The sequence below is a fragment of the Boleophthalmus pectinirostris genome, unplaced genomic scaffold (assembly GCF_026225935.1).
Source record: "Boleophthalmus pectinirostris isolate CB_2022bp ecotype Guang Dong unplaced genomic scaffold, ASM2622593v1 HiC_scaffold_6, whole genome shotgun sequence".
NCBI lineage: Eukaryota > Metazoa > Chordata > Actinopteri > Gobiiformes > Gobiidae > Boleophthalmus > Boleophthalmus pectinirostris.
In genome coordinates this window covers 19,535,438-19,561,546 of record NW_026571447.1, presented here as the reverse complement: position 1 = coordinate 19,561,546, position 26,109 = coordinate 19,535,438, and the positions used below count along the sequence as shown (strand labels likewise).

Genomic DNA, 26,109 nt, shown 5'->3' with positions numbered 1-26,109 from the left:
GGGACAACAGGGTTCAGACTGGATTCAAACTGGCAATTATCTGGTTTCTAGACTAAATACTAGAAGTTTACTTTGCATAATTATTTAGTAAGACAGCAGGGAACAGAGCCCTACTTAAACCATAAAACCACTTAAAAAGCTTGAATATTGATTTTAAGTTGTCACGTGACATTACTGGGGCAAACAAACAGTTTGTGAAATACACACAGTTTGCTTGCAGTGATGAGTCTCTATAGAGTCATGCAAAAAGATCACATTCATTAAACTGCATGCTTATTGAACTGTGGTGACCTAATTGCAACCAGAACTCTAGGGACAACCACTTTTCCACCAAAAATCATTTGGTGATTATGACTGATTACATGAGCAGAGTTGATGTGTTTTTACTGCTGTTGTGACAGTTTGGTTTACTCCAATGCAAAGAAATACTTAGATGTGGGAAGAATTTGAATAATTTGAAACTATATTGACCTCTGCATGAGAACATTTGGTTTTAAACCAGTGAGAGCCCTTTTTATGGTATAGTAGATTTTAGCTGATTGACAATAGCATTGCCGTGTTGAATAAACATGAAAAGTACTTAAGTTAAATACATGTTTTGAACAAGCTTCAATTGGTGATGTTGTCATTGTTGGATTTAATGATCAATCTGACACCAACGTTTGTTTAATCTGTTCTAGACGGTCTTTAACAAGGACGTTAAAATTGAATATGCAAGGAAAAACAGTTAGGACCATTCACTGTCCAATGTAATACACAGTTAAATGGTATTAACTGCTTTTTCCAGGGCATTTTTAGTCGCCATCAGTAAAGACCTAAATTATAGAGCATGGATCTCTTTGGCTGCTCTCCTTACTGTCTCCACTAGTTTGTTTGGTTCACAACAGCAGTATTTCTTCAGCCTCCCTCCAGTGGAAAAAGTACTTAGTGATCAGCCCATTTCTAATGTGAACTTCTCAGCCTGGTTTGTAAGTTATGAAAAATCCCCATGTTATAAGTGTAGGCAGTATCAGTAAGATTGACCTCAAAAGTCCATTTGAAAACCTGTAAAAGAGAAAGGAACATTATGGAAATAGCTTACTGTAATATGAAATAAAGTTACCCCATTGCTGCCAATAACATGCTATTAATATAACATTTAAAGTGTTAAATCCTGTGCATAATTTGTGTTATTTTCCTGCCTTTATATTTTGGCTGCTTCTTCTGTTCTGTGCCTTCCCGCTCTACATGTTTTAACTGTGTTATTGTGACCCAGATGACTGCAGCAGTGGCCCTCACAACCCTCAAAGTGGCTGTGAATTTCAGTGCATCTATATCACAGCTTTATTGCCCCTGTCATGGCTTAGATGTGTTTGTGTTGCCGTAGTGCCAGAAGAGCAGATGTCGGAGATGACATTTTAGAAACCAAAGAAACAGTCTGGCATTATGCAGTCTCTTCACTCTGTGACCCACTGACCTCTCATGGGGATTGTAACAGGTTAAGTTTTATGGTGTGACACAATAAAGAAAACTCTGTATGCTTATTAAAGACTCCATGCATTATTAATTAAGTTTATTTATTAATTATTATTTGCAGATCGCTAGTGCCAGATTTAACAGAAACTATGGTTCAGATCAACTATAGTAAGTGGCCATGCGTCTCTACCACTCTCGGAACAATTGCTTTATGTTTAAACCAGAATAGAATGTTTAAAAAGGGTGTATTATCACCCATTCTCCCGCACAGTTCTCCATAAATATACAAAAGCATGATATAAAACTGTACACAAAACCTGATGCAATGTGTCGTGGTTTAGTGCAGTGGGATGCACACTGACTGTGTTGTAATAATGCTCTGAAGGGGTAGTGACTTAACGCAAAAGAGGGGGACTCAGACTGTAAAAAATGAAAGCGATGTGTTTTCAGCAAATTTAGCATTTTCAAAACAATAAAAGGTAACATGGTGATCTAAATATGTTATGTGTTAGAAGTTCATACCCCATAAAAGTAAAATACAGCCTCTTTAAACATAAGCATTGTAAAATTAAAGTGCAGCAGTTTTAAAAGGATGATGACAGTTACTGTGGGTTTTGATAACGTTTTCCAGGTATAGCTCATGAAACTCACATGCTAAAATGTTTATTTCTGTTTGGTCAGTATATTTTTGTGAGAAATTGAAAACTTCATACACTGCTTATCTTCTCTCTTGTCCTTTAAATTAATTTGTTTTTTAACTCAACTCTGCTGCTGTATGTTATATGTTTATGCTACGTTGTTGTGGACTATTACTAAACACTATATACTAGGTCAGCAACAGGTGGCCATTCTTAATACCTTTAATTATTACCTTTAATTATTCATTAACACCATTTGTCTATCCCATCTACAAGATAAGACTTTATTGTTGATAACCATGATATGTTTGACCACTGGTTCTTTTTAACGAGATTACGGTAATTTGCATGGTTTACACAAGTCTTGGCTCAGAGCTATAGCAGACATGTCTGGCATTAGAATGATAATATCCATTAGCTCCCACATTGTATGTGTTGTGCTGTGTGTAATCTCAAAACATGTCATAAACGTTTAAATTTACAAATCTCAGACAGAAGTGCACTTCCAATTGAGTCTTTGTTTGTTTGAATAGCTTATTACTTGATTGTGCAAATACTTTCTGCCACCAATCTGTCACCCCACCCTTCATGGTCTAACCTTTATGGTCCAGTTTATTGGATTCTCAAGTGCTTATATTACAAAGAACTGTTTATTTAGAATATTGGCTCGGTTCTAACAAAGCAAAGCATAAGTTACTCAATCTTCATACATGACGTGGTGTTTTTTTCTTGTGTTGTGCTGGGCGGAACAATAACTGTAGCCAAGTCATGCTCAATTGTTATTAATTTATTTTCACATAAAATGTTTATTGTTTCAATCAGATTCAGTAACTAACCCTAACCCTAACCCTAACCCTAATGGATAGAATTTTGAATCCATATTTTGACTTTACTTGACTACTGTCCGATTTACAGAATATAGAGAAAATGTATACAGCATATGTGTTGTTCTGGTTAGAGATGCACTGATCCACCTTTTTCAATTCCAGTACCGATATTGATACTATGATTTAAAGTATCTGCAGATAGCCGATATTACCTGATAGATCCAACAAAATATTTCAGTATCGGCGCTGATATTCAATACTGGCATCTATGCATCCCTAGTTCTGGTTAAATTTTTAATGCCTCATATTGTAAATGTACTGAATCATTGAAACCTGCAGTTTTGTGTACAAAAATCAATTACCGGTACCCTATAGCATGCACAGACCTGCAGGACATCTCACACACCTCACTGATAATAATGAATGCACCAAAATGATGCTTAATTTTTTATTTATTAAGCTTTTTTACTCCCCTCAACAGAAAAGTGCTTCTTTTAGAAAGCACCTCACACTTTATGGAAAACACCTCAGACTCTCAGCAGGTTGTGGAGATCTGTGTGATAAGTTTGACTGGAGGTCGACCTTAGGTGACGCAACAGGTTGGACGCTTTTGATCCTGTTTACTGTTTCAGTGATGACCTAAGCCCCAAGCGATCACTTTGATTTAGAAGTCTGCATCTCTTTACTTAAACTATAGCTTTCTTGCTAGAAGGTACAAGTTATGTCACTTTCAATTATCGCCCTTCAAAATCTTTCAAGCTGCACATTTTTGTAAATATGCATGACTGATACAGAATGTGAAGTATTTTCAATGTCCCTCAGCTAATCCAATATGTCCTCCTCAGTGCATAAAAGTGTTTAGTAAGTTATGGTTTTATTACTGAAAAGCAGACTTGTAAAATATGACATTTGTATCCTCATGGAGTGTGAATTATATGTCCTGCTATAAGAAAAGGATACTCTTAAAGCTCTTCTCCATCTGGATACAGAGCAGACTGACGCTCTCTCTTCTGTAACCCAGACGTCCCATAAAATTAGATCCAGATTTGTCTGTAAGCGTCATATACCACAGGACTGTATATCACATACATTTAATCTTATTTTCAGTTGTTGTTTTCTGAGCTATAAATACTTTCAAGTGTAATTAATTTTAATTGCCTATCTACATCTCTTTTGAGGATTTGAGTTTGAGATGTTCCAGATTTCTTTCAAACAGAAACTGAACTTGTACTTACCACTGCTGCTGAAAACCCCATATTTTCATAGTATTATACTGCCCACTCACCTTTACTTCTACTACTAACACACACTTTGGTTGTTTTTGGCGCTTTTGGTTAAGCAGCAATCCCATTTTGTGAAGAACAAAAGAGTTTTGTATTGTGTTGGTATTAAAATGTTACATACAGTAGGTTGATTTGTATAAAATTCGGAAGTATCATATTGCTGAAGTAAATATGGGTGATAAACGATAATGTTAAAACTAAGAATTCTAATTTCAAGATTCTAAATGTACAATATTAAAAAACACAAATTGCAATAAATAAATAGCAGAAAGAAACACTCTAGTACTTAGTTTGTGTCTATAATGAGTCTTGATGAATGAATGAATAATTCAACCTTTTACAGGCCAAATCCAAAATTAAAAATTAATGCAAAAGAAAACATACACACGATAAATATTGGCCAGAAAACTATATCGTTCCATCTAACATATATTGAACAATAAGTATATAGTAATTACTGTGACAGGCCTAGTTCATGTGCACTAGCAGGTCAAGAATGGTCTCCTCTAGGTGCTTGAAAGCCACTTTGTTGAGCTCTGAAGCCCTATGCAGAATCATATACTCAGAATGAAAATGGTGGTGCCTGTAGTAATTTCTGAAGTGAGGTCAATAAACATGCAAAGAAATGTTCTAAGAGCCGCAGAGGCTGCTCAAATAGTTGCTTTTGACACTAACTGCATGTCAGGCTTCACACTATCAGCATTCTGAAAACGTCCGGAAATAGTTAGAAATGATCGGAAACTTTGGACCAGAGTCTGTAATAGCTATTGGGTTCATTGGGGTTTGTGGCTCTGATCTCTTTAGCAGTGTTTGGAGCAAGACTTTTCCTCTTCTTATTTACGTAAGTCTGGCTGAAGCTGATACTGTATCTGCTGGAGTCGTCTGGACGTTTGACCACTGCTCTTTCAACTCCATTAGCTACAGTAGCCATGGTGATGACTCATATGGTTGGTTACGTATGAAGTGCGAAATTCCAGTCTCTCTATGTCATTATTAAGCTCTCTTCTGCATTATATCTGTGTTTAAATGTCTCCTTTAAGTCTGCCTGTCAGCATTTATTTAGCATTTTTTTGTATTTCCCCTGTAGGATCATCAAAGCAAATTGGCTCTTACTTATTTGGATATTGTTTTGATGTGACACCATGACGTTCCTGCAGCCCTTTCCCTTTTTCCATGCGTTGCACAGATTTTTTAGTAATTATATTGTTTAGTAACGAAAACCAAAGACTAATAATGTCTTTCTACCACGCTTTCCTGATCACATCAAAACTTGGCTTTTTCCTTCAAACCACAATCGGACAATTTTTTTCCCTAACTTCCGAAATTAAACTGAGAATGCTGGCTGAATGTGGCTGTTTACGGTATAACCAAGCGAGCAATATTTACTTATGTTTTGGCCTGTAACGATAACAATTTTGAAGCATGACATATTACTACACAGAAATATAACGATAAACAATAAAATTGAAACTACTTTATGCCACTGACACAAAGCAGGATAATCCCAGTACAAATAAATAAAAAATACAGTATCATTAAAAGACATGAGCTGCAACAAAATAGCAGAATCAACCAATAATAAGAATCATAAACAACCAAGTCCTTTAAGTTACTTTTTCATCCCTTTACTGCTCAGATCTGACCATATTACATAAAAATAGCAGAGACCTCCCCACTATTGCAAAAAATATGCACTCAATAAATATTGGCCCCCAAAATATATTGTCTCAGCTTTCATATATTGAACGATAAGTCAACATAGTAATTACTTATATCGATAATAACATTTTAAAATTTGTGGCACTGGCCACAAATTAAACAAGTTTTTACAAGTACAACGTCTTAGAAAAGGGGGCTTTGCTCCATTTGGTGTATAAACCAAAGTGTTGAAAACCTCATCGAATTGGCTCCATTTTAGCCCCAAATACCCTCATCTCCTGGTTCAGTCAGAAAGGATTCTGCTGCTGTGAAAGCCCAGATAGATTTCAATCTGATGCAGTGGAATGAAATAGGGGTTGGTTTTGGTTTTCCAAGACCAAAAAATGTCAGTGCAGAGGATGAGTCAAATGAAGTGTTGAATAGTTGTGTGCAGAAGCCCTGCCTTAGCCTGAGCATGCCGTGGACAGTGTGAGGCGCAAGGAGAAGAAGAAGAATCCATTGTCCCTCCAGACTGAGACACGAGGCGGTAATAGGAAAGCACACATTGGACAGAGGATTCCTGCCCGTCACGATTCATTTCCAAGTGATGAGAGCTTGGTGTTGAACAAAAATGACTTGGTACATTCACTTCTCGCCACTAGAGAAAATACAAAAACTCAGCTCTCAACATGGCACAAAAGCTTCTTTTTTCTGAAGGAACAACAGAAGAAATGCAGGGGCTTAGTTCTGCTTGCACAGTTCACGTTAGCTTATTTACTCTGGAAATCTCAGTGGAAATGTAAAATTCAGGGTGCAATGAGCTCAGCATTGGATAAGAAAAACTTTATCAAACAAAAACATAACCCTGAAGTACTAACTAGCAGAAGTACTAGCAGTTGGATAATTAAGGCAAGTCAATAAACAATCACTTTTTGTATTAACCTTCACTCATAGAACAGATTTATTTTATATGAGCGGAAGAACCAAACCTACCAATTACATGTACTGTTTATTACAGGAATTTCAAGAATGAATCGACAAATCTCTGCAATTGCTGCATGAATCACTTGTACTCCAAATTAGGATCTGCTCTTTCTGTGGATTGGTTCATGTTGAACTTCCAAACCCTGATAATAACAGCCTTGTGTCTGGATCTTTTGTGTTAACTTTGGACCACTGGCCATGTTGAAACTTGTATAAAAAGCTCTGCAATCTCCACACTGGGCCTCTCCCACAGAATAAATGTGTTACTTTAGTGACGCTAACTGGAGTCCGGTTGTATTTTGGAAGTCAAACCAAAGGGTTCCTACTGTGCAGTAATAGTTTTCATTGAAAGATACTTATCACTTAGGTCCAAAAGATATATTTAAGGTAACATTAGTGAACTTTTATGAAAACAGATTATCTGAATTAGTTGATGTGTTGATACAATTAACCCCAACTTCAGCCTTTTAGGATCCAGGCATTAAACTAAACACTATATATTTTATGCTTCAGTTAGTGCTACAGGGTTCACTCATGGGTTTACAGACATTTCTTCCAGTGCATGTCAGAGCTAATTGTGTGTGTAGGACTGCTGTGACCTTTTGGAGAGGATTACATCAGGCCCAGAGTTAAATCTGTCTCACTATCTGAGTGCTGGTGTACAGTTACTGTCATGGCCCTTGTGTGAGAGACGCTGACAAAACTCTTACATGAAAACATTCAGTCCATCAGCTTAGCCACTAAGAGAAAAATGCAGCTTTATTCACTACAGTATTTAGTCTTGACCATAATCTCTACAATATTCAGTTGCCAAATAACAACAGTGGGAAATGCACATTGTCACTTTATTTATCTTGAAATAATAGTTAAGACCATAGACTGTCTATATAAATGGACATAACTCACCCGCTAGCTGTCATGTTTCAAATAGAAAGTGAGCATGGGAGCGTCTGTGGTTCCATGGATGTTGGTTCAGTTGAGTTCAGTCCACCCTCTCTCTGTAACTGCTGCTCTGCAGGACAGGAAAAAGTACAGCAACAATCACACAAAAGTACATAACACCACCACACTCACTATATATACAATGCATTTCAGATAGTTTATTTGAAACTCAAGAGTTAAAGAATTAAATGATCATGGTGTTTATATTTTGCTATTTTGTCCGAACATTATGAATGACATCACACTCCCTTAGTGTGCTTCTTTGTACAGTCTATAATTTAGACTAAACCAGTATTCTTCTACTTTCAGAGTAATTTAATTGTAAATATGATGACACTGTTTTGCTAAGTTCCCATTTCCTCTCCCTCTGAGCACAATCACAATAAAAATAAAATTCAAACTACAATGTTTGCAAAAGTGTCCAGGCTTTAGCGATTCTGGATCTTAATTCAATGGCAAAACCTCATAGCGTTTCCAGTCTGTGAACTTTGACCCCATTTTCACAGGCTTTACTCAGTGATTTGTGCCCATTGTGTCAGTCTAACCCTGTGTGGCTCACTAACTGCAGTGTGAAGATTAAGGTTATGCCATTGGGGAGCGTTCAGAGGTGGTGATGGGAGGTGTTTTGTGAAGACACGGGTCAGTGCTTGTGGGTACTATGTTTTGGGGTCACACTGTTTCTCTGTAGTGCCCCCTCCCACCCAGCACCCAGGGTTGGTCCCAGGGGAGTGTTTTGTGTTGAACCACAGGTCATTGGGCACGGCACTTTCTCGTTGCCAGGTTGTTTGCTTTATTCTCTCCTCTTCTGACCTCACCCACACTCTTTGTAGCCCTTCACTCACCCAGAAAATTAGGCCACTGCTGTTCGGTCACCAGCTCGAGTTGGACAGAAATAGCTTGCATTAATAGTAGGATTCCTAAACTTTCCAAGTAGTCAGTCCCAGCTGTAGCAATCTTCAACACAGTCAACAAAATATTATAGCTTAAATATGACAATTTTAACTCTTGTCAAATCTACTCACATCACAGGTACTACAATTAAGAAATAATTTGAACCCTGAAGTTTTCTGAACAGTTGCCTCATAGGGCTTTAATGTTATGCCAGGAAGACAGCTGCTGAATGTACATAGCCAGTAATCTCTGTAGCATTCTTTATATTAAACTCCTTGGTACAAACGTTTGTGGTTATCTTCAAAGGCTGTAAAGACTGATGCCAAATACCATTAACAAAGTCATTGTCCTTTTTTGTCTTTTTAACAATCTTCAGTCATGTCTAAATCTAAACTTAACATACTTACAACATGGACTGAATTCACAGAAATGTCTCATTTACTTTCTGTTTGTCTGTGTTAATTTTTTATACCAGCAGGTGTTGTGCCTCCTCATTCCTCCAAATGCTTTTCTGGCAAAGGTTTATCCTTCACTGATAGCGTAGGCTTGAAGTGACTGATTTTAAACTGTATTAAGTGTTGCCAGTGACCTTTATTTGACCATTTTGTATTATTTTTACTCCATCTGTTTGTCATGATTTATATTCATATAAAACAGGAACAGATACAACCTTTACAATGTTTTAGCAAACTCCACTCAGTAAGGTTGTGTATCATTTAGCCTCAAGTTTAATAGGCAGTTTTACAATCATACTACAACTATCTAATATTTGTTGGTTACCATGTGTGAAGGCTTATTTCATGTTGATTTTTGCTCTATTGCCGGTGTAATGAGGCAGCCAGGTATTTGGAGTATTATAGCCATCATTAATCCTACAACTTTGGGATTTGTGAAGTTCTACTTTAAAGCTTCAGCTTCAGGACGTTGAAGGTGGTTTGATCCTGTCATTACATATAATATTTTAACATGTGATAAAACGTGGCTTATACATTCAATATTAAGTTTCATTACTATTAAAAAGTAGTTTCACAGATGGACATTTTACTTATGTTATATTGTCACAGTCTTAGGTTTTTGACAAGGCCGGGCTAGCAACATACAATGTTTATGAGCAGACCTATACATTTTTACTGTCCTCCTGTGTTGATGATCATATGAAGTCCAGTCCAGATGACTGTGCTGGCAAAAGAGACCCCACATAGTGACATAGCCCCTTCACATAGGGATTGTCCTGAAGCATGAGACACAAGGGAGCGAGTAAGAGAACTGGTGAGGAGGGGTAGGAGTAGGACATATATTAAAGCTGTCTAAAAGGGCTTAAACAAACTCTCCATGTAAAGAGTGTTAGCTTAGGGCTCAACTTTGAAATTCTATGTGCCGTCTGTGTTGAATAAAACCTGTAGTTAAGAGGGTGAGAAGAAATGTTCCTAACTTTACACAGCCTCTAGGTTGCAGTTTTTCCTTTAAGTCACACTTAAGAATATTCAGTGTTACGTGAGATGTTCTATGTTGTTTTAGGCCTGTTTTTGACACAAATGGGGGAGAGAGTTCACACCTTAATTTTTTTCACAGGGGCCTGTTCATCACTGTCCATGATCGAGGACATATAGCTTCAATCCTCCAGAACTGGCCAGAGAAGGACATTAAGGTAACTGTTTTACAATGCTAACCCTTGTGTGCTAACTTGCCTCGGTTTGGTCCCTTCATTCCATATATAGCAGCTGCAGCGAGCCTCTTGTGGTTATGCAAAAAATGTGCCATGTCCCTTGACCTGCTGATTTTGGCCAATTTCCCAAAAATCCTGAAATATTCCTTGTCTCTTGTATAGCTGAAATATTTGCACATCATAATCTGGGCCTTTGCACAATGACGACACAAGCAGGCATCCCTGGCATGTCTAATGTACCTGGGCCCGCTAACACCTGTTCATCGCTGTCAACAGGAGAGCATTTAGCACAGTGCTGACACACTGCAGCTCAATGTCACAGGGGGCTTCCACATCTTGCAGGGCTCACCTAATGGGCCCTACTTTTAACATTTCAGCAGAAACTGGGAAAGTGGAGCCAGAGTAAGCAGTTCACTGTAGTATTTCAGGGAGACTGTGGTATAGAAACATTTGGGAATGCTGCAATCGGAAGCTAACAGGGATGCCAGGAGTATTTGGTTAATTATATTTTTTGTAAAAGTAACTCATGTCACAATATCTTCATAAAATAATTATTTCATGAAGCTTGCTACATACCAGAGGAATGGTAAACATAAAAGACTTGGACATAGCACATGTCAGTAATCAAGGCTAAAGTTAAATTGGTATGTTTCTTCACAATCATAACACTAAAATGTATGTTGACATTGTTAGCTAACAATGCAGAAACATTTCAAATGCGTTGTTTGACTGATATTCTGCTTAAAGATGGTTGGGGTTGTAAATATTTTGCACTTATAGCCACATTACTAATTGTTTGAACATTACACATTAAAAGCATTACAGTCTGTTGTGTTGTTTGGCAGGCTGTGTGTGTGACGGATGGAGAGAGGATCCTGGGACTTGGAGACCTGGGCTGTAATGGGATGGGGATCCCAGTGGGTAAACTGGCCCTGTACACTGCCTGTGGAGGGATGCCACCTCAGCAGTGTCTGCCCGTCATGCTGGATGTGGGCACAGACAACGAGGTGAGCTGCACTATATACATATAAATATAAACTTCACTTAAGGTTATATAGGTCATGGTTTGTATATTCAGAGAGTATGGTTAGTAAAGTTAGTGTTTCTTTGGTTTACATTCATACACTCAAACACTGTGTCAGGTGATGCCTCAAACCAAGGTGGACAGAAGGGCACCTGCAACTTATAAAGCCACATTTTCTGAACAGAAGAGAGTCGCATAGTAAGGGGCAAAGTTTCCTTTCTCATGTATCCTGTTTAGTGTGAACTTCTCAGACCATTAAACGCTGCTGCCGGTCCTCATATTCTACAAATGTCATAGTGCATCATATGCCACTGGATAAAACAGATCCCACACTTTACAAGCAGGAAACACCCTCTGTAACAGTGAGCTCAGCTGCTCCATTCAGAGGTGCCAGCTGGGAAAGCACCGCTCCCTTTGCCAGTGCCACTCTGCTTCCCACCTAGGAACACTCCTCTCCAGTTTGACAGCTCCGCTCAAGCACTTGACATGTGCTACTAATACTTAAGACTGTGAGAAAAATGTCTGTGCCTCTGTATCAACACTAGTTATTGTAGCCTAAGGATGCATGAGCTGCATGCGAAGTAGAGATAATAAACCTAAACCAAAGCAGCAGAAAGCTAACTCCTGGCCTGCAGGTTATAGTAAAATCACAATTTTTCTCCAGTAGATTGGATTTGACATGTGGTCCTGTGCCCAGGTGGAATAAGGTAGCCTGAAGCTTCAGGAACAAGAAAACTCTAAATTAGCATTAAATGTCCTCAGAAACATATGCATATGATAAGTACGATAAGTATGATAAGTATGATAAGTATGATAAGAGTGTTACTTGAAAGATACTGAAAATTGCCCTTTGCCACTGAGCCTCTTTATCTTTATTACTCTGTACTCTCTGGCCTGTGTCTGTTATCTTTGTGAAGTTTCCACTCCTTGTCTCCTACTGTTTCTTAGTTTTTGTCCACGTTTCTGTTTGCATAGTGACGGTCATAAAAATGTACTTTTCCGAGTTTACAGGTACTTTAAGTGTCATTAGATAATGCTCTTTGTCAGTGCCACATTGTATTGACACACTGTAGTTAAAGTTAAAGGCTTTATTTATAAATAATATTTGAAGTTCCTTCTAAAGTTTGCATGTGACAGTGATTTGCATTTCACATTTGTTTACTACTTTTTGGGTTGTAATGACCTTCTCGTTCCTGCAGGAAAATAACATTGTGGCCATTGCAAACCCAAAGAGCATTTTCACTTGAGCTATGAAGAAAAAGTAGCAGTATCAGTCATATACTCCCTTTATTGAATTTAAAGAAATGCCTTAGTAAGGATTTGAGTGCTGCCTGACTGTCTATACCATACTTTTCCATTTCATTTCCTCATGATTCTGAAGAGATGACAGGCTAAATGACCTGTAATGAGCTGGATAGGCCATCTATGTTTGGGTATATGTCTTAATCCATAAGAGAGTCAGTCTAGACCGCTGGCCAATGTGCTTTGTATATGTATTCATGTTGGGAGCAGATGAGGAAGTTTATGAGCTAGCGGTAGCACAGGCTAATTATTGAAATAGCTGTCATTATGGGATTATATTTGTCCTTCAGGAGTCATGAACAGGCACACATCCATACACCCAGATAGATTCTAATATAACTTAAACCAACCACTTCTTTGAAGGGTTGTCAAATGTATCAAAAATATTAATCAATACAAAAACTAAAAGTATTTAAACTATATACTCATTTGAGCAAGTATTGATACTAAATAAACTTGCTGAACAATTTTAGAATGATCTTGTTTCATCTTGTTAGTTATCAGAACTAGTATAAGACCAGATGGAAACTCAAAGAAAATACTTGGTGTTGAAAATGACTATGTTTATTGCCTGAAAAAACTTGGGTCTGCTTCAAACCACATGCTTAGACTGACAGAGGCTTGGCTGTAGACCTTTTGATTAAAAAGACCCAAGCATATTACGATCAGACTGTTGAGGTTGAGATTATGGTTTAATCCTCCTGGTCTGTATTTCTTTCAGTTGTGGATAGAAGAGTCTCTTTGGATGCGTTTCAGACTTTTGCATCATTCTTCTCATTGCCCAAGTCTTTTGTCTGTGCTCCTGCTGTCATCTCATGTAACCCAACACTATAGACACACTTACCCACTCACTTCATCCAGGACAATATGCTGCTTGTGTCTGGGGCAGGTGGGTGGCCATTCACAAGTGTAAACCCAGTGTCCTTTTCCATAGACACTTGTCCTACGAGTCAGCCTGCATCTTAACCCTCAAATTTCCATGTTAAAAAGTCCAACGCTATAAAACTGCAAATATGTTGTTTTCCCCTTTTCCTCTGGTTTCTGTGTTTAGTAACAGTTGTGCAACAAAAATTGAGTTATAAGCAAGAAACAAGGGCTAATCAACTATAAATTGCTTTAAAATATATTTGATTCTGCTTGCTTCTGGCTACAAGGTTATAGAATTTGTATTCTAGTGACACATGACCACATCTCATCTGTTTACACGTGTCTATAAAAGTTTATGCAGGGTAATTTGGGTTTCTTATGTTGTAGCCTACTGCTGATTAAAATCTTTGAAAGAAAACCGAAGAGACTTTGTCAACTTTAAATAAACCAAGCTTCAAATAAACTGTTCTTGGACATGACATCTCTCTGGCCTGCCACGGAAAAGGTTGCTGCTGTCTTCTTCAGACTCATCATTGTGCCGACTTGTAATTATCCATCTCTGAAATCCCATAGAAATGAAAGGTCAGCTGTCTCAATGAGGCTTCATGTCGCTGCGGATCACTTTTATATAAACTCAAAACAAAAACCCTTGGAAAAATTACAAACAGTGTCATGAAACTCTGCCCCTTTCCTGTTTGTTTTAAAAGAATAAAATGATGATGGATCTGCATGTAGCATTTGGACATCATTTGCAAATTTCACTCAATAACAAAAGCTCCCAATTTATGTAATTTTGTTTTTTATTTGAAGAACTGATTATATATTTTGGTAATGAACTCTATTTAGACATAGCTAACCCGCTAACCTCCTCGTTCCATCTTAAAATGTTCGTATTAACCTGCTTTACGTGATCCTGACGTTTTTATTTTGTTATTTTTTTTGTTAATAAATTACTATTCCTCATATGGAACTCGGCTTCAAATTTGCTCCTATAATTACTAGCATTGTGAATTTCATTTGACTGGAGCCAAACGCTATGGGTGACATCCCAGGCCCTTAGTTCATACATACAGTCTATGGCAATGAAACACAAGTTGTGTTTTTTTTTTTTTGAATAAACTCCATACAGTGTTCTTGAAAGCAATTTATGCCACCATGTGGAGATTAAGACTGTTGATGTTGACTCTCCTTCACAATCATTCTTTAATCAGCATGTTTGTTAAAATTCCTGCCTCAGCATTTACATACATTCACAAGGTTGATACAAACCACTTTAATGATTCTGTACAAAATTGCCGTATACTGTATGTTTTTTACATCTGTGAGTTATATGTTTTGTGTTACGTTTAGACACAGGTGCAGGCATGTCAGGCCCATGGTCCATTGAAGTTTACGTTCTGACACGTGTTAACTTAAAACTGTCATACTAGACTTAGATAATATACAAACTGCATGTGTGATGAATTGTTCTACATGTTTCTGATTACATTTTATTATCATGTCAGTTACAATTACATATTTAAGTGGTGAAGTAGATGACAGACCCTCTAGCCTCTTTTCCCTATGCTACTATAGGTTCTTTAGGTAGGTAGCTTTCTTTGTGTTAATTCAGGGCCCGCTCTGGGCATAGGTAACCCAGGCATCATCTGCTGGTGGGGGCGCCCCTAAAATTTAGATTTGGGATTTTGGCTTATTTTTCCCCTGCACATTTAACGGGACTTATTTGTAATTGTACAAGGTAAATATAATGTAAATTCCTAAAGAAAAAGATGAATAATACAAAACAATTTAGCATTGCAGGCGTGAAGTGACTGGTGAGGACAGTCTATTCTGAACAAAAGTGAAAAATGTAGCTGTTAACTTGAAAGTATTCATGACATGACAAGGTAAATAATAAATAATAATAATAAAAGATCACTCAAAAATGTGTGAATGAAGCAAAACACAACTCTGGGTATGTTTTTGATAAAGTAACATTCTTACATGGCTCAGAGCTCAAAAGAGTCAATTTTGCATACTATATGACCTTTAATTGATCAAATTATAGATGGAGAATTGGCTGTATTTTATTAGATTAAAATTTTTGCAGATGATCCCTGTTAAAATAACTCAATCAATTAAACTAAACTAAATGCATGATATTACCTGTGTTTTCTGAAATAGCAGTAGAATATAGCTGATTGGTCATTTGTCCTGTTGTCTTTCAGGCGCTGCTAAAGGACCCTCTGTACATTGGCCTGAGGCATCGCAGAGTGAGGGGCCAAGCCTACGATGACCTTCTGGACGAGTTCATGAAGGCAGTGTCCGACAGGTACAGCCATTTTCCCTCTGATTCATCCTCCGCCCACTTCCCCTGTGCAGGAGTCTGCTGCTGTCATTTCAAAACAGATGGTACATTAAGGACTGGAGAGAAAAATGTTAAGGAGTTTAACATGGACGCTATCAAAAAGAGCCCAGGGGATTGTGGGGGTGCACACAAGGGGCTAGAACTTCTGTCAACACGGATTTGGGTGTAATGAAAAGGGGTCCCATTGTGCCTGGCTAAGATAACCATTGCCTCAATATGTCTTTTACCCTGCATATTTTTAGTGTCTAGTGGAACTTAATATAGTGTTATTTTTTGGAAAATATGTGCATTTTTCAGGCTTTTCTCTTCAACTTTTCTTTTCTCTTCAACTTAAAATTTATGCATTCTCTCTCAATTCAAATAAACCCGATATTGACATGACTCTATATGATAGTTTGACCTTTTATACTTCTCCATTCAGCAGTAAATAGTTCTTGTGTTTTGTAATAGTAGGGACTATTTGGTTATTGTAAAGATTAATATTTTATGTTACCTCCGTCTCTGGCCAGAGATAATATCTTCCCTATCTTGAACACAGAAATTCATCATTCAAACTGACATTATTATTATTTGTCACATAGAGAGGTCAGTGTTTAGTCTGGACACAATCAGGAAGTTTTAAGTGCTCCATATTGTCCCGTTTGAATTGCCTGATTTTATCTTAAGTCATGCTCTGTGCCTGCTCTTAGGGCTTGAATGTCCCATGACCGTTGTATACCTTTGCATGCATCTACACATGTGTCTTCATAGAACCACACACATGGGGATGGTTAGGCCTGATCCCAAACTACAAACCCAAAATCAGCTGCAGTCCGGAGGCACAGTCCTGGGTCTGGGCCCCCTCCAGCTGGCTGCACAAAGCCACTGCTCTAATAACTGGGTAGCCTCTCCACTACCAAGAACCATCGTGCTTTTCTCCAAAAACAGCCAGATTGGCGGAAAATGGATAATTATGGACTCACGGTTTGAATGAATGATTACAGCTTAACAGTATTTTAAGGAATATTTATGTTTACTTTTCTAAGAACCATGTGCTAAATTCACCAGTCTGACTCATCAGCAGCAGTCTGGAGACATCTTTTTAATCTTCTATTTAAAACAAATACTTAAAAGATGCTGTGGTTAATGATGCAATAAATCATGGACCATAGCCCTGCCATGTGCTACTGTTTTATGCTTTTATCTTCTGTTCCCATAAGACCAGCTATTATACACTCTACTGTAGCTTTAACAACTTTCTAATATGCATGTTAACACTGTGGTATTGTGTGAAAGTATGACGTCTTAAAAGGGAGGTGATGCACTTTTGACCACCATATAAGCACATGCAATGATTTTTTAAAAGAATCATACTACCGATATTTCTTTAAAACTTAAAAAATGTTGTTGCATGCTTGTAACAGGCTGCAGGAGCAATATTAGATGTTGCTGGGAAATCTCTGCAAGTGTCACAAATCCTTTTAACCTCTCACTTGAGGCTTTGCCATAATACTTAAATGATCACAGAGAATCTCTTCACAGCTTTTGTTGAAGATGAAACTTAGACCGTCTGGGTTTTACATTATCGGCTTTACATGAAAGAGCCGAGTCAGTCAAGTTAGTTAATGCATATCCTCTCAAATATAAGTAGGGATGAAAGCAATATAAGCTTGATGTAAAGGGTGTTTTCCTTAAATTATGATGTCTAAAACAATGCAAGATTTAAATGGCCCGTATTACACTATTTTTGATGTACATTTTATTCACACACTTTTAACACACAAACCCTGCACATTTAGGCTGAATTCTTCTCTCTGTTCCACCTTGTCATGTCATGTGATAATAAAAGAAGTGTTCCACTGTGTTTTAAACTCCATACACCTTCACTAGAATCATTTGGATAATTGCCAGTCACCACTAAACAAAAGGTAAAAGGTAACATGAAAACTACCATTTCATGACATCACAAAGTGGAACAGAGCATTTTGAGCTCTAGAGGTGTAGAAAGACTAACAATAAAGGGTTATGTAAACATGTGTGAATGAAATAAAACACAATTCAAGGTATGTTTTTAAGGAGGTAACAACATTCTAACATAGTTTAAAGCTCATAAGAGTCCATTTTGCATAATATGTGATCTTTAAGACCAGAGGATGGAGGAGTTGCAGAGTGGAAAATGCAGCATATCTTTTTGTTTTTAATGAGGGGATTTGAAAAATAATGTGCGCTGAGAGACTCTAGCCCTCTAGAGACAGGGGATTTATTAAAGCCTGAGAGTCCGGTGGGACGTCCTGAACAGGCTACTTGTACACCACACAAACTCCACTATGTGCAGGTTGGACAGCTGTGTTTGGACAGAGCACCCTTGTCTATGACCTTCTACTGAGGTCCTGCCTGCTCCTACCCTCTACAAGCTGCAGACTCAAGATTCTCTCATACCATTTCAGACCGTATACTTTCCTACTCATTGTGAAGCTGTAAAACTGTCATCCTCCTACTTCGTGCAGTTTTGCATTTCATTACGCCCCACTAGAGACTTCCTGTATCAGAATAGCTTTTCCTCAGATATCAAATGAGACAAACAATGTGAATTTCATATTTCAAATTTTCAAAATGTTTTCACCACCAAAAGTGATTCTCGAGGACACAGCACTTTCATTCATCAAAGCCCTATTTATTGGGGTCGTAAATCAAATGAAAATAAAAGTTCCATAAACAAAGGCGTTCTGTGGTATGCTGCATCAGTATCCTAAAAAGTATTCCCTAAAGGAGGACAGTTTTAACCTTGTGCCCCATCTCTACACCCTGAAGAAATCCAGATACAGATGGTTTTATTGTGCTAATGACCTCAGGAAGTTAAAATGACTTTTCACACCGTCACTCATGTCGTCATTGAAAAAGTTTAGAATTTTCCATTATTTGAACTGAGAAATTTTAGAAACAAAATCCACTGAATCTTTCTTTCATAAAACAGTCTTTAAATGTGGTTCATTCCTCCCTGCTTCCCGACACTGTCCTCACCGTGCCAATGGCAAAACTATGAACAAAAATATCTCACTGACTCAGACATTGAAAATATGTGTTATTTTCATCCACATTATTAGTTCTCATAATAGCATGTTCAATCATTATTAAAACTAGAATTTCCGTTTGTCAAATAATCAGAGAAACAAGTCGTCATACCAGTAACAGCTGGGGAACGGTGCATATTGGCCCAGCTTCTTTTCCTAATTTTTGAGTTAAGGCCATTGTTGCCTTTACCTGGGTGTGTCTCTCATTTATTCAGACTTGAGCCTCGAGACAAAAGTAAATCCTTTTTTTGTCTGGGCCGTCCTGATCCAACTGGCAAAAAGCAGCAAGTAGCATTAGGGATTTGCGTGATTCACTCAGAAAGTTGTCAAGGAGAAGACTTTGTGGGGGAAAGGCTTGGCTAAAACGAATGGAGACCAGGAGCACCTTTGTTATGCTAACAAAAACTCTGCTATTTTATTACTTTCTCTTTTTCCGTGGAAATGTATAAGAATTCATTTAGACAATATTAGTCATAATAACTGATGTAAAACTTTCCAAATATATTGTTTGCTTCCAACTTTTTGGAACAGTCCACTCGTATGTTTCTCTAAGGATTGATAAAGTATCTGCCTCTCTCTCTCTACATTTATTATTCCCTATACATTTATAGTCCCTGAGTAGATACTTATATAGTACTTGAATTTATATAGTGTCATTTTTTTGGGGCAAATCACCAGGGTTTCTGTTTATTCTGTTTCTGTTTATTGTGCTTGTGTGTAGTATGTTATTACCATTATTATTATGTATTTTATTTTATTTGATTTGCCGGATTGACAGGTCATCATTCAGTCCATGCAAACACATACAATACAGTGTAGTAGGCTTGCAGTTGTCCTCACCCCTCATTGGTCACAACACAATGAAAAGTTTACAGCCCCTTTTTGGCCTTGTTTTTCTTTTCTTTGTGGGACTTTCTACTTTATAGAAAACACATTTTACACTTCTGCTGAGCTGTCAGTCTGAGTATCAGGCATCACAGTCTGATGTGTGGTGGGGGAAGGAGCCTGGGCCTTGCAAACGTACTCTTTAATCTTGTGGATATTACATTTTATTACATCAGAAGTAGCCTCAATTTCCTATAGGCCTCGTTTCCTCTTAGCTTTTTGATCCTGATGCTAAACCTTTTAACATATTTGCAGTGAAAGTAATGGCACGATTTTGGAGTCTTGGGGAAAATAGAGCTTACTTATTATGCTTAGTTATTATAATGGATAAGCAAAATGTTACATTACCCTATAGCATTAAATACAACAAACACTTAAATTTTCCAAAGATGTTCTGGTTTGAGCCATAAATTACTCCACAGGATCCATCTGGTGACATCCATGGGAACATGGAGAAGAGCCTCTTAAATCTATATACCAGACTCTCTGAACTGTATAACACTGAGCGTATCTTCTGCACCATGTAAGCTAAGCTGTTCCTAATGATAACTGTATGTGCTAAAGGTGGTCTCCTTTACATCTTGTTAAATTGTCCACTACTGCTTTACTGGGAGGTTGGGTGGGCTTGTCATATGCTTCTTCTGTGATTCCTGTCTTTTGTTTGACTTTGACCTTCTGATTATTGGCTGTAGTCGTAAAATGGAGGAAACAGGTGTCAGCTCGTCAAAACCTACTGTTCTCAAATGCTTGGTTTTATATGACTGCCAACACACACCTACTGTGTGGTACAGGCACATATTGATACAACAGTGGAACAGCCTGTGTTTTTGTTATTGTATTTAAAGGTGTACTGTGTAATTTTTTTTGATGGAGGGACAATATACCACCTGCTTGTTTCCATGGAGATGCTATTGCTTTGTGTACAATAGTCTAGAGTATATACCATACTATATGCCCATTTCCAGGCTAAGTTACTAGTGGAATGCCATAGTGAGGAATTACAAGCAAACAATTTCAATGGCAACAAGCAGGTTGCGGACCCTCCACAAGAAAATGAGACAGTGCACTTTTTTTGTTTTTATAATGTTTAACTCTTTTTTCTGCTCATAGGTATGGGATGGATTGTTTGATACAGTTTGAGGACTTTGCAAATATAAATGCTTTTCGTCTGCTAAGCAAATACCGAAACAAGTACTGCACATTTAATGATGACATTCAAGGTAATTATCTGAAAACTTGTTCTCAAACATGGCAGAATTATTTTATTAATGTGTGTTTCTCTCTCGTCTTAGGTACTGCTGCTGTGGCCGTAGCTGGACTTTTAGCTGCTCTGAGAATCACTAAAAGCAAAATGTGTGACCATACAATTGTGTTCCAAGGAGCAGGAGAGGTAGATGTTCTTTTTAATTACTATATTGACTTATCATTCAATATATGAAAGCTGGAACAATATATTTTGGAGCTAAATGTTTATCATGGGTACATTTTCTTTGCAAAAGTGGGAGGATTTTTTTTGTTTTTGTTCTAATATGAAAATATTTGAGCTGTAAAAGGTTTTGGTTCAATTATGTGCTGTAGCTCATGCCTTTTAATGATACTGTCTATAGAAAAATGGTTTACTGGGCTTATCCTGTTTTGTGTCAGTGGCATAAAGTAGTTCAATATTATCATTTATCATAATATTTATTTGTAGTAATATGTCATGCTTCAAACGGTGTTATCATGGAAGGCCTAATTCTGACACAGTTATGTTAAACTTGTATGTAAATTATGCTTTTCTGTAACAAATCGGATGCTGCTTTTCTTTGTGTTGCCCCCAGGCAGCCATGGGCATTGCAGAGCTTATCTCGATGGCCATGGAGAAGGAAGGACTTCCAAAGGAGGAGAACATGAAAAAGATCTGGATGGTTGACTCTAAGGGCCTCATTGTCAAGGTGTGAATAACTCAAATTATTTGAGATTGAAAATTTAAATGGATGATAATAAAACACTATAACCACTAGGGATGGGACAAGATCTTGTACCACAAGATGTGAAACAAAATTGGCACAAGATTGTACACACAAGAAAGAAGATCTTGTGAGATTTTCTTCCTCATACAGTATTTTACATTTGCCATCTATAAAAAAAGGGTTCACTTTCCTGAATAAGTCCTCTTGAGAAACTGTAATACCAAAAAGCAGTGCTGCAATGACAACAAAACTATAAAATTAAATGTATAAAAAACTGTGAATCCAAACTTGTGAACTGAACTACACAATTTATTTATTAAATCATATCAGAATCTCTTCTCATTCTCGTGAGCTGAATCTCGTGACATGTTTCATCTCCTGGAAAATGTGTCTTATCCCCAATAGTCATCTACATGAATAATTTCAGTTCAATATCTAACAGAGATTTCTTTTGCATTGCAATGAGAAGCCCATCTGTTTTATACATGGTTTGTCCACAGTATCTCTGATCTGCAGGCCTTGTCATCAAACCCCCTCTTCATTTGCCCCAGTCTCTGTCTTACTCATCACCTCTGGCCTTTATTTGGCCAATCTTTCTTCCTCATTCTCTCCATCCGTCTTGTTCCAATGCTTTAATGTCAAATAAACGCATGTGGGGGTGATAACAGGTTGTACTTGATGTGCTCTTCTGTGTGCATCCCCAGGGCCGAGACCACCTGACACATGAAAAAGAGAGGTTCGCCCACGAGCACCCTCAGATGAACAGACTGGAGGATGTGGTTCGGGAGATTAAACCCACGGCCATCATTGGTAAAACAGATGTCTATGTTTTACTCATTATTTTTGGATAGGCGTTTAGTATGCAGAACTGTTTATGATCACTAAACTAATAAATATAAACTTAGACTTCATACAAAATCCATGCAAAACCATACATAACATGCTGTAGATGTTGTTACTATTTTTAAATGATTTATTTGAGTGAATAGAAAATCATTTGTTTTGTTTTTTTTCAGGTGTGGCAGCTGTACCGGGAGCTTTCTCAGAGCAGATCATCAAAGATATGGCTTCCTTCAATAAGAGTCCAATCATATTTGCCCTCAGCAATCCCACAAGTAAAGCTGAGTGTACCGCTGAACAGTGCTACGTGCTCACTGAGGTACAGACTGAGACTGTTAATATCATTTTCACAGCACTTTTTGTACTAAACTGTTGTGATGTTACACTATTCAGGGGCGAGGCATCTTTGCCAGTGGCAGTCCGTTTGACCCAGTCAAGTTGCCAGATGGACGGACTCTGTTTCCTGGTCAGGGGAATAATGCCTATATCTTTCCTGGAGTAGGACTTGGGGTCACAGCGTGTGGTATTCGGCATATTACTGAGGAAGTCTTCCTCACAGCTGCAGAGGTAAACACTGAAGAGTGAAAGAACAAGGTCCTGCTTAGGGTGCCTTTGATATTGGATTTTACTATATTGTCACACAGTAACAACATAGGCCGTAGAACTTTTACAACTAATCAGATTAATCCCAAATAACTGGTTAACAAACTTGGAGTATATACGAAGTCATATGTTTTATGAGTCATAATTACATCTCTTTTCTATTTCTTCTTCTTTTTTTTTTTTTTTTTTTTTTTTTAAACCAGTTGATTCAGACTTTTCGTTAGTTGCAGTCCTGCCCAAGAGCGATTCCCATTGAACCATATTAGTCCAGATCTCTCACAATATTTACAGCAGATGTTGTTCTTCCCCTAGGCTCTTGCTGAACAGGTGACAGAGAAAGACTTGGCAGAGGGCAGATTATATCCTCCTCTCAGCTCCATTCAGGACGTGTCTCTCAAACTGTCTGCCAAGGTAAAGCCAGCTATACTTCTGCTTTCTCTGCACTACCAAACAGTCCTTCAACACATTATTGCTTATTTCAGATCATGGAGTTTGCCTATAAAAACAACATAGCCACCCATCGCCCAGAGCCGTCAGACAAACTGGAGTATCTGAAATCACTGGTTTACTCCACAGACTATGAGGAGTTTGTGGTAGACTCTTATCACTGGCCCGAGGACAGCATGAGTGTACAGTCCTGCAAGCTTTAACAAATGCACAAGAGAGGCCCTTAAGGGGTAGGCCAACACCAAAAAGTGCAATATCAATATTTGTTCTAGATGGTAATCTAACTGTATAAATAACTGTGGTGATTCATGCAGGGATTTTTAAACACCAAAATATTTTAATAATGAATTATTCTGGCAAAACACATTTTTACTGTATTATGAAAAACATAATTTGTATTTCACCATTGCACAATAAAACAGCCATAATGCTTTTCTATGTCCTGAAAGACCTCGATAATGTTTTTTTTCTTCCAAGTACCTTCATAGTTTTCGCGTTCACAATCTGCAGAATAATATTGTAGTGCTCTCTAGTGGTCAAAATATATCATTGCATTTTGTAGCTCAACATAAGGTATTAGGGTGAAGGAGAATTGAGACACACATTGACCTAATTAGAGTAATTAAAGAATTACACATACTTTTAAAATTTATTATGTCAATTGCAATGGCCTAAGTCTGTATGTGGCTCAAATTTGCATTCACATTCAGTGTCATTAAAGGTGATCTATATTATAATGTTGCTTCTTCATCAAAACATACCTGAAGTTGTGTTTTCTTTCATTCACAAATGCTTAACAAACAAACCCTGCATATTTAGGCACTCTGTCATATTTGGTAATGCAGGAAGTATTCTACTGTGTTTTAAACTTCATACACCATCACTGGAATCATTTGGATGATTGCAGCTCTAGAATTGCCAATCTCTACTAAATTAAAGGTAAAAGGTAGCTTTTAACTTGAAAACTGCATGAAATTACAAGGTGGAACAGAAAATTTTGAGCTTAGGAGATGTAGACAGGTGTAAATCAGGATTACTCAAACATGTGTGGATGAAACAAAACTCAACTCGGGTTTGTTTTTGTTGAGGCAACAACATTATAACATAGCTTAAAGCTCACAAGAATCCATTTTGTTTAATATAGGACCTTTAAATCAATAGATAGGAATTAACTATGCAGTGTCCAGACAGTTAGTGTCCCTCCGGAGGCCCTGGCTAAATAACTTCTGTCTAAATTTTTTTGCCCAGTGATCATTCCTGTGTAAAAATCAATAGAGAAGCCACAGCCAGACCAGTCATACCCAGGGCTAGGCGTCTCCCCTCAGGACAACTGTGAGAGACCATCATTTGTTTAACTTACTTTCATTCCCTCATCCCCCTTTAAAAACACTGCTCTGCCTGAGGCTTCCCCTGGTGGACTGAAAATCAATAAGTGTCCATGTCAACACCCCCCTACATAGTCGTACATTTAATAAACACCACATTTTCAAGTTAAATTTTATCATATGTATTTGATAGACTGGCAGGAATATTATTAATTCAAATAACACATTTGCTTGAAGGCTTGAAGGGGTTGTTACAAAGGGTAATACTTTCTTTTCATTTGCAGTTATTATTGTATATTAGTATATATTAATTTCCATGAGTATGTCTCAGTCATACTGCATATTGTGTTCTAGGGTTAGGCGATATGGCCAAATAATAAAATAACATTTTTTTGGAACACAGTGGACAGTTACAATTTTAAATGAAGTCAGAGCAGGGACTGCTAGTCTTTCAAACTGCGAAGGCACAGTTTTCATTCTTATCATATTATTTAAGAAGTTGTAAACCACCTTTAATTACATTTGTACAGAGATATAATTGCAATTACACAATATCCCTGCTTTGCAAGTAAGGAAGTCAGGAGTAAACTTCATAAGAATCCTTGATTTCAGGATTTTGCACATTTCTTAAATCACAATTATTAAGAACCCAAATTAATCAAATTAATTTGATTATTTGCTAAGCCCTATTGCGAACCAAACTACACTTTGATGTATGATATGATATATGCTGCAACAAACACAATCCAATATTGTAGCATCTGAATTTGGGTGGGCATGACTATAAGTAAGCAAAACAAAGATAGAGATTGTAGGTTTATTTGGTAGGCAAGTGTTCAAATTTGGATGGGCAGTGCTCTCTCTTGTCTAGTGAAGGCTGGTCCAACACCATATATTTTTTATTAACCTTTCTAACAAGTGAGTTATAACAAGTACAATTACTCTGAAAACCTCCTCTTTCAGTTGTATGTAGTATCCTACCGTTTGCAGTACCGTAATTTGGTTGCACCCTATTTGTCACTTCCCTTTCTCTTCAGCACCCTAAGGCCCTCGTTGACATCTTACTGGTCACAGCTGGGACTGTCCGACCGGCCGTTGTCCTGACATGGTTTTGACCTTGTTTACAGTCTCACATTAAATGGC

General features: G+C 37.6%; 1 protein-coding gene across 1 annotated transcript in view; it reads left to right on the top strand.

Annotated features, from left to right (window-relative positions):
* me1 (malic enzyme 1, NADP(+)-dependent, cytosolic) overlaps positions 1-24,089 on the top strand; it is a 55,115-nt gene extending 31,026 nt beyond the window's left edge. Inside the window, exons 4-14 of the mRNA XM_020937366.2 lie at positions 10,231-10,306; positions 11,170-11,331; positions 15,725-15,828; positions 20,910-21,019; positions 21,092-21,189; positions 21,620-21,733; positions 22,456-22,561; positions 22,768-22,910; positions 22,985-23,158; positions 23,507-23,605; positions 23,677-24,089. Of these exons, the coding sequence (XP_020793025.2) occupies positions 10,231-10,306; positions 11,170-11,331; positions 15,725-15,828; positions 20,910-21,019; positions 21,092-21,189; positions 21,620-21,733; positions 22,456-22,561; positions 22,768-22,910; positions 22,985-23,158; positions 23,507-23,605; positions 23,677-23,844 (1,354 nt within the window). The 3' untranslated portion in view covers positions 23,845-24,089. The remainder of the gene's footprint in view (positions 1-10,230; positions 10,307-11,169; positions 11,332-15,724; positions 15,829-20,909; positions 21,020-21,091; positions 21,190-21,619; positions 21,734-22,455; positions 22,562-22,767; positions 22,911-22,984; positions 23,159-23,506; positions 23,606-23,676) is intronic.
* Positions 24,090-26,109: the final 2,020 nt, after the last annotated feature.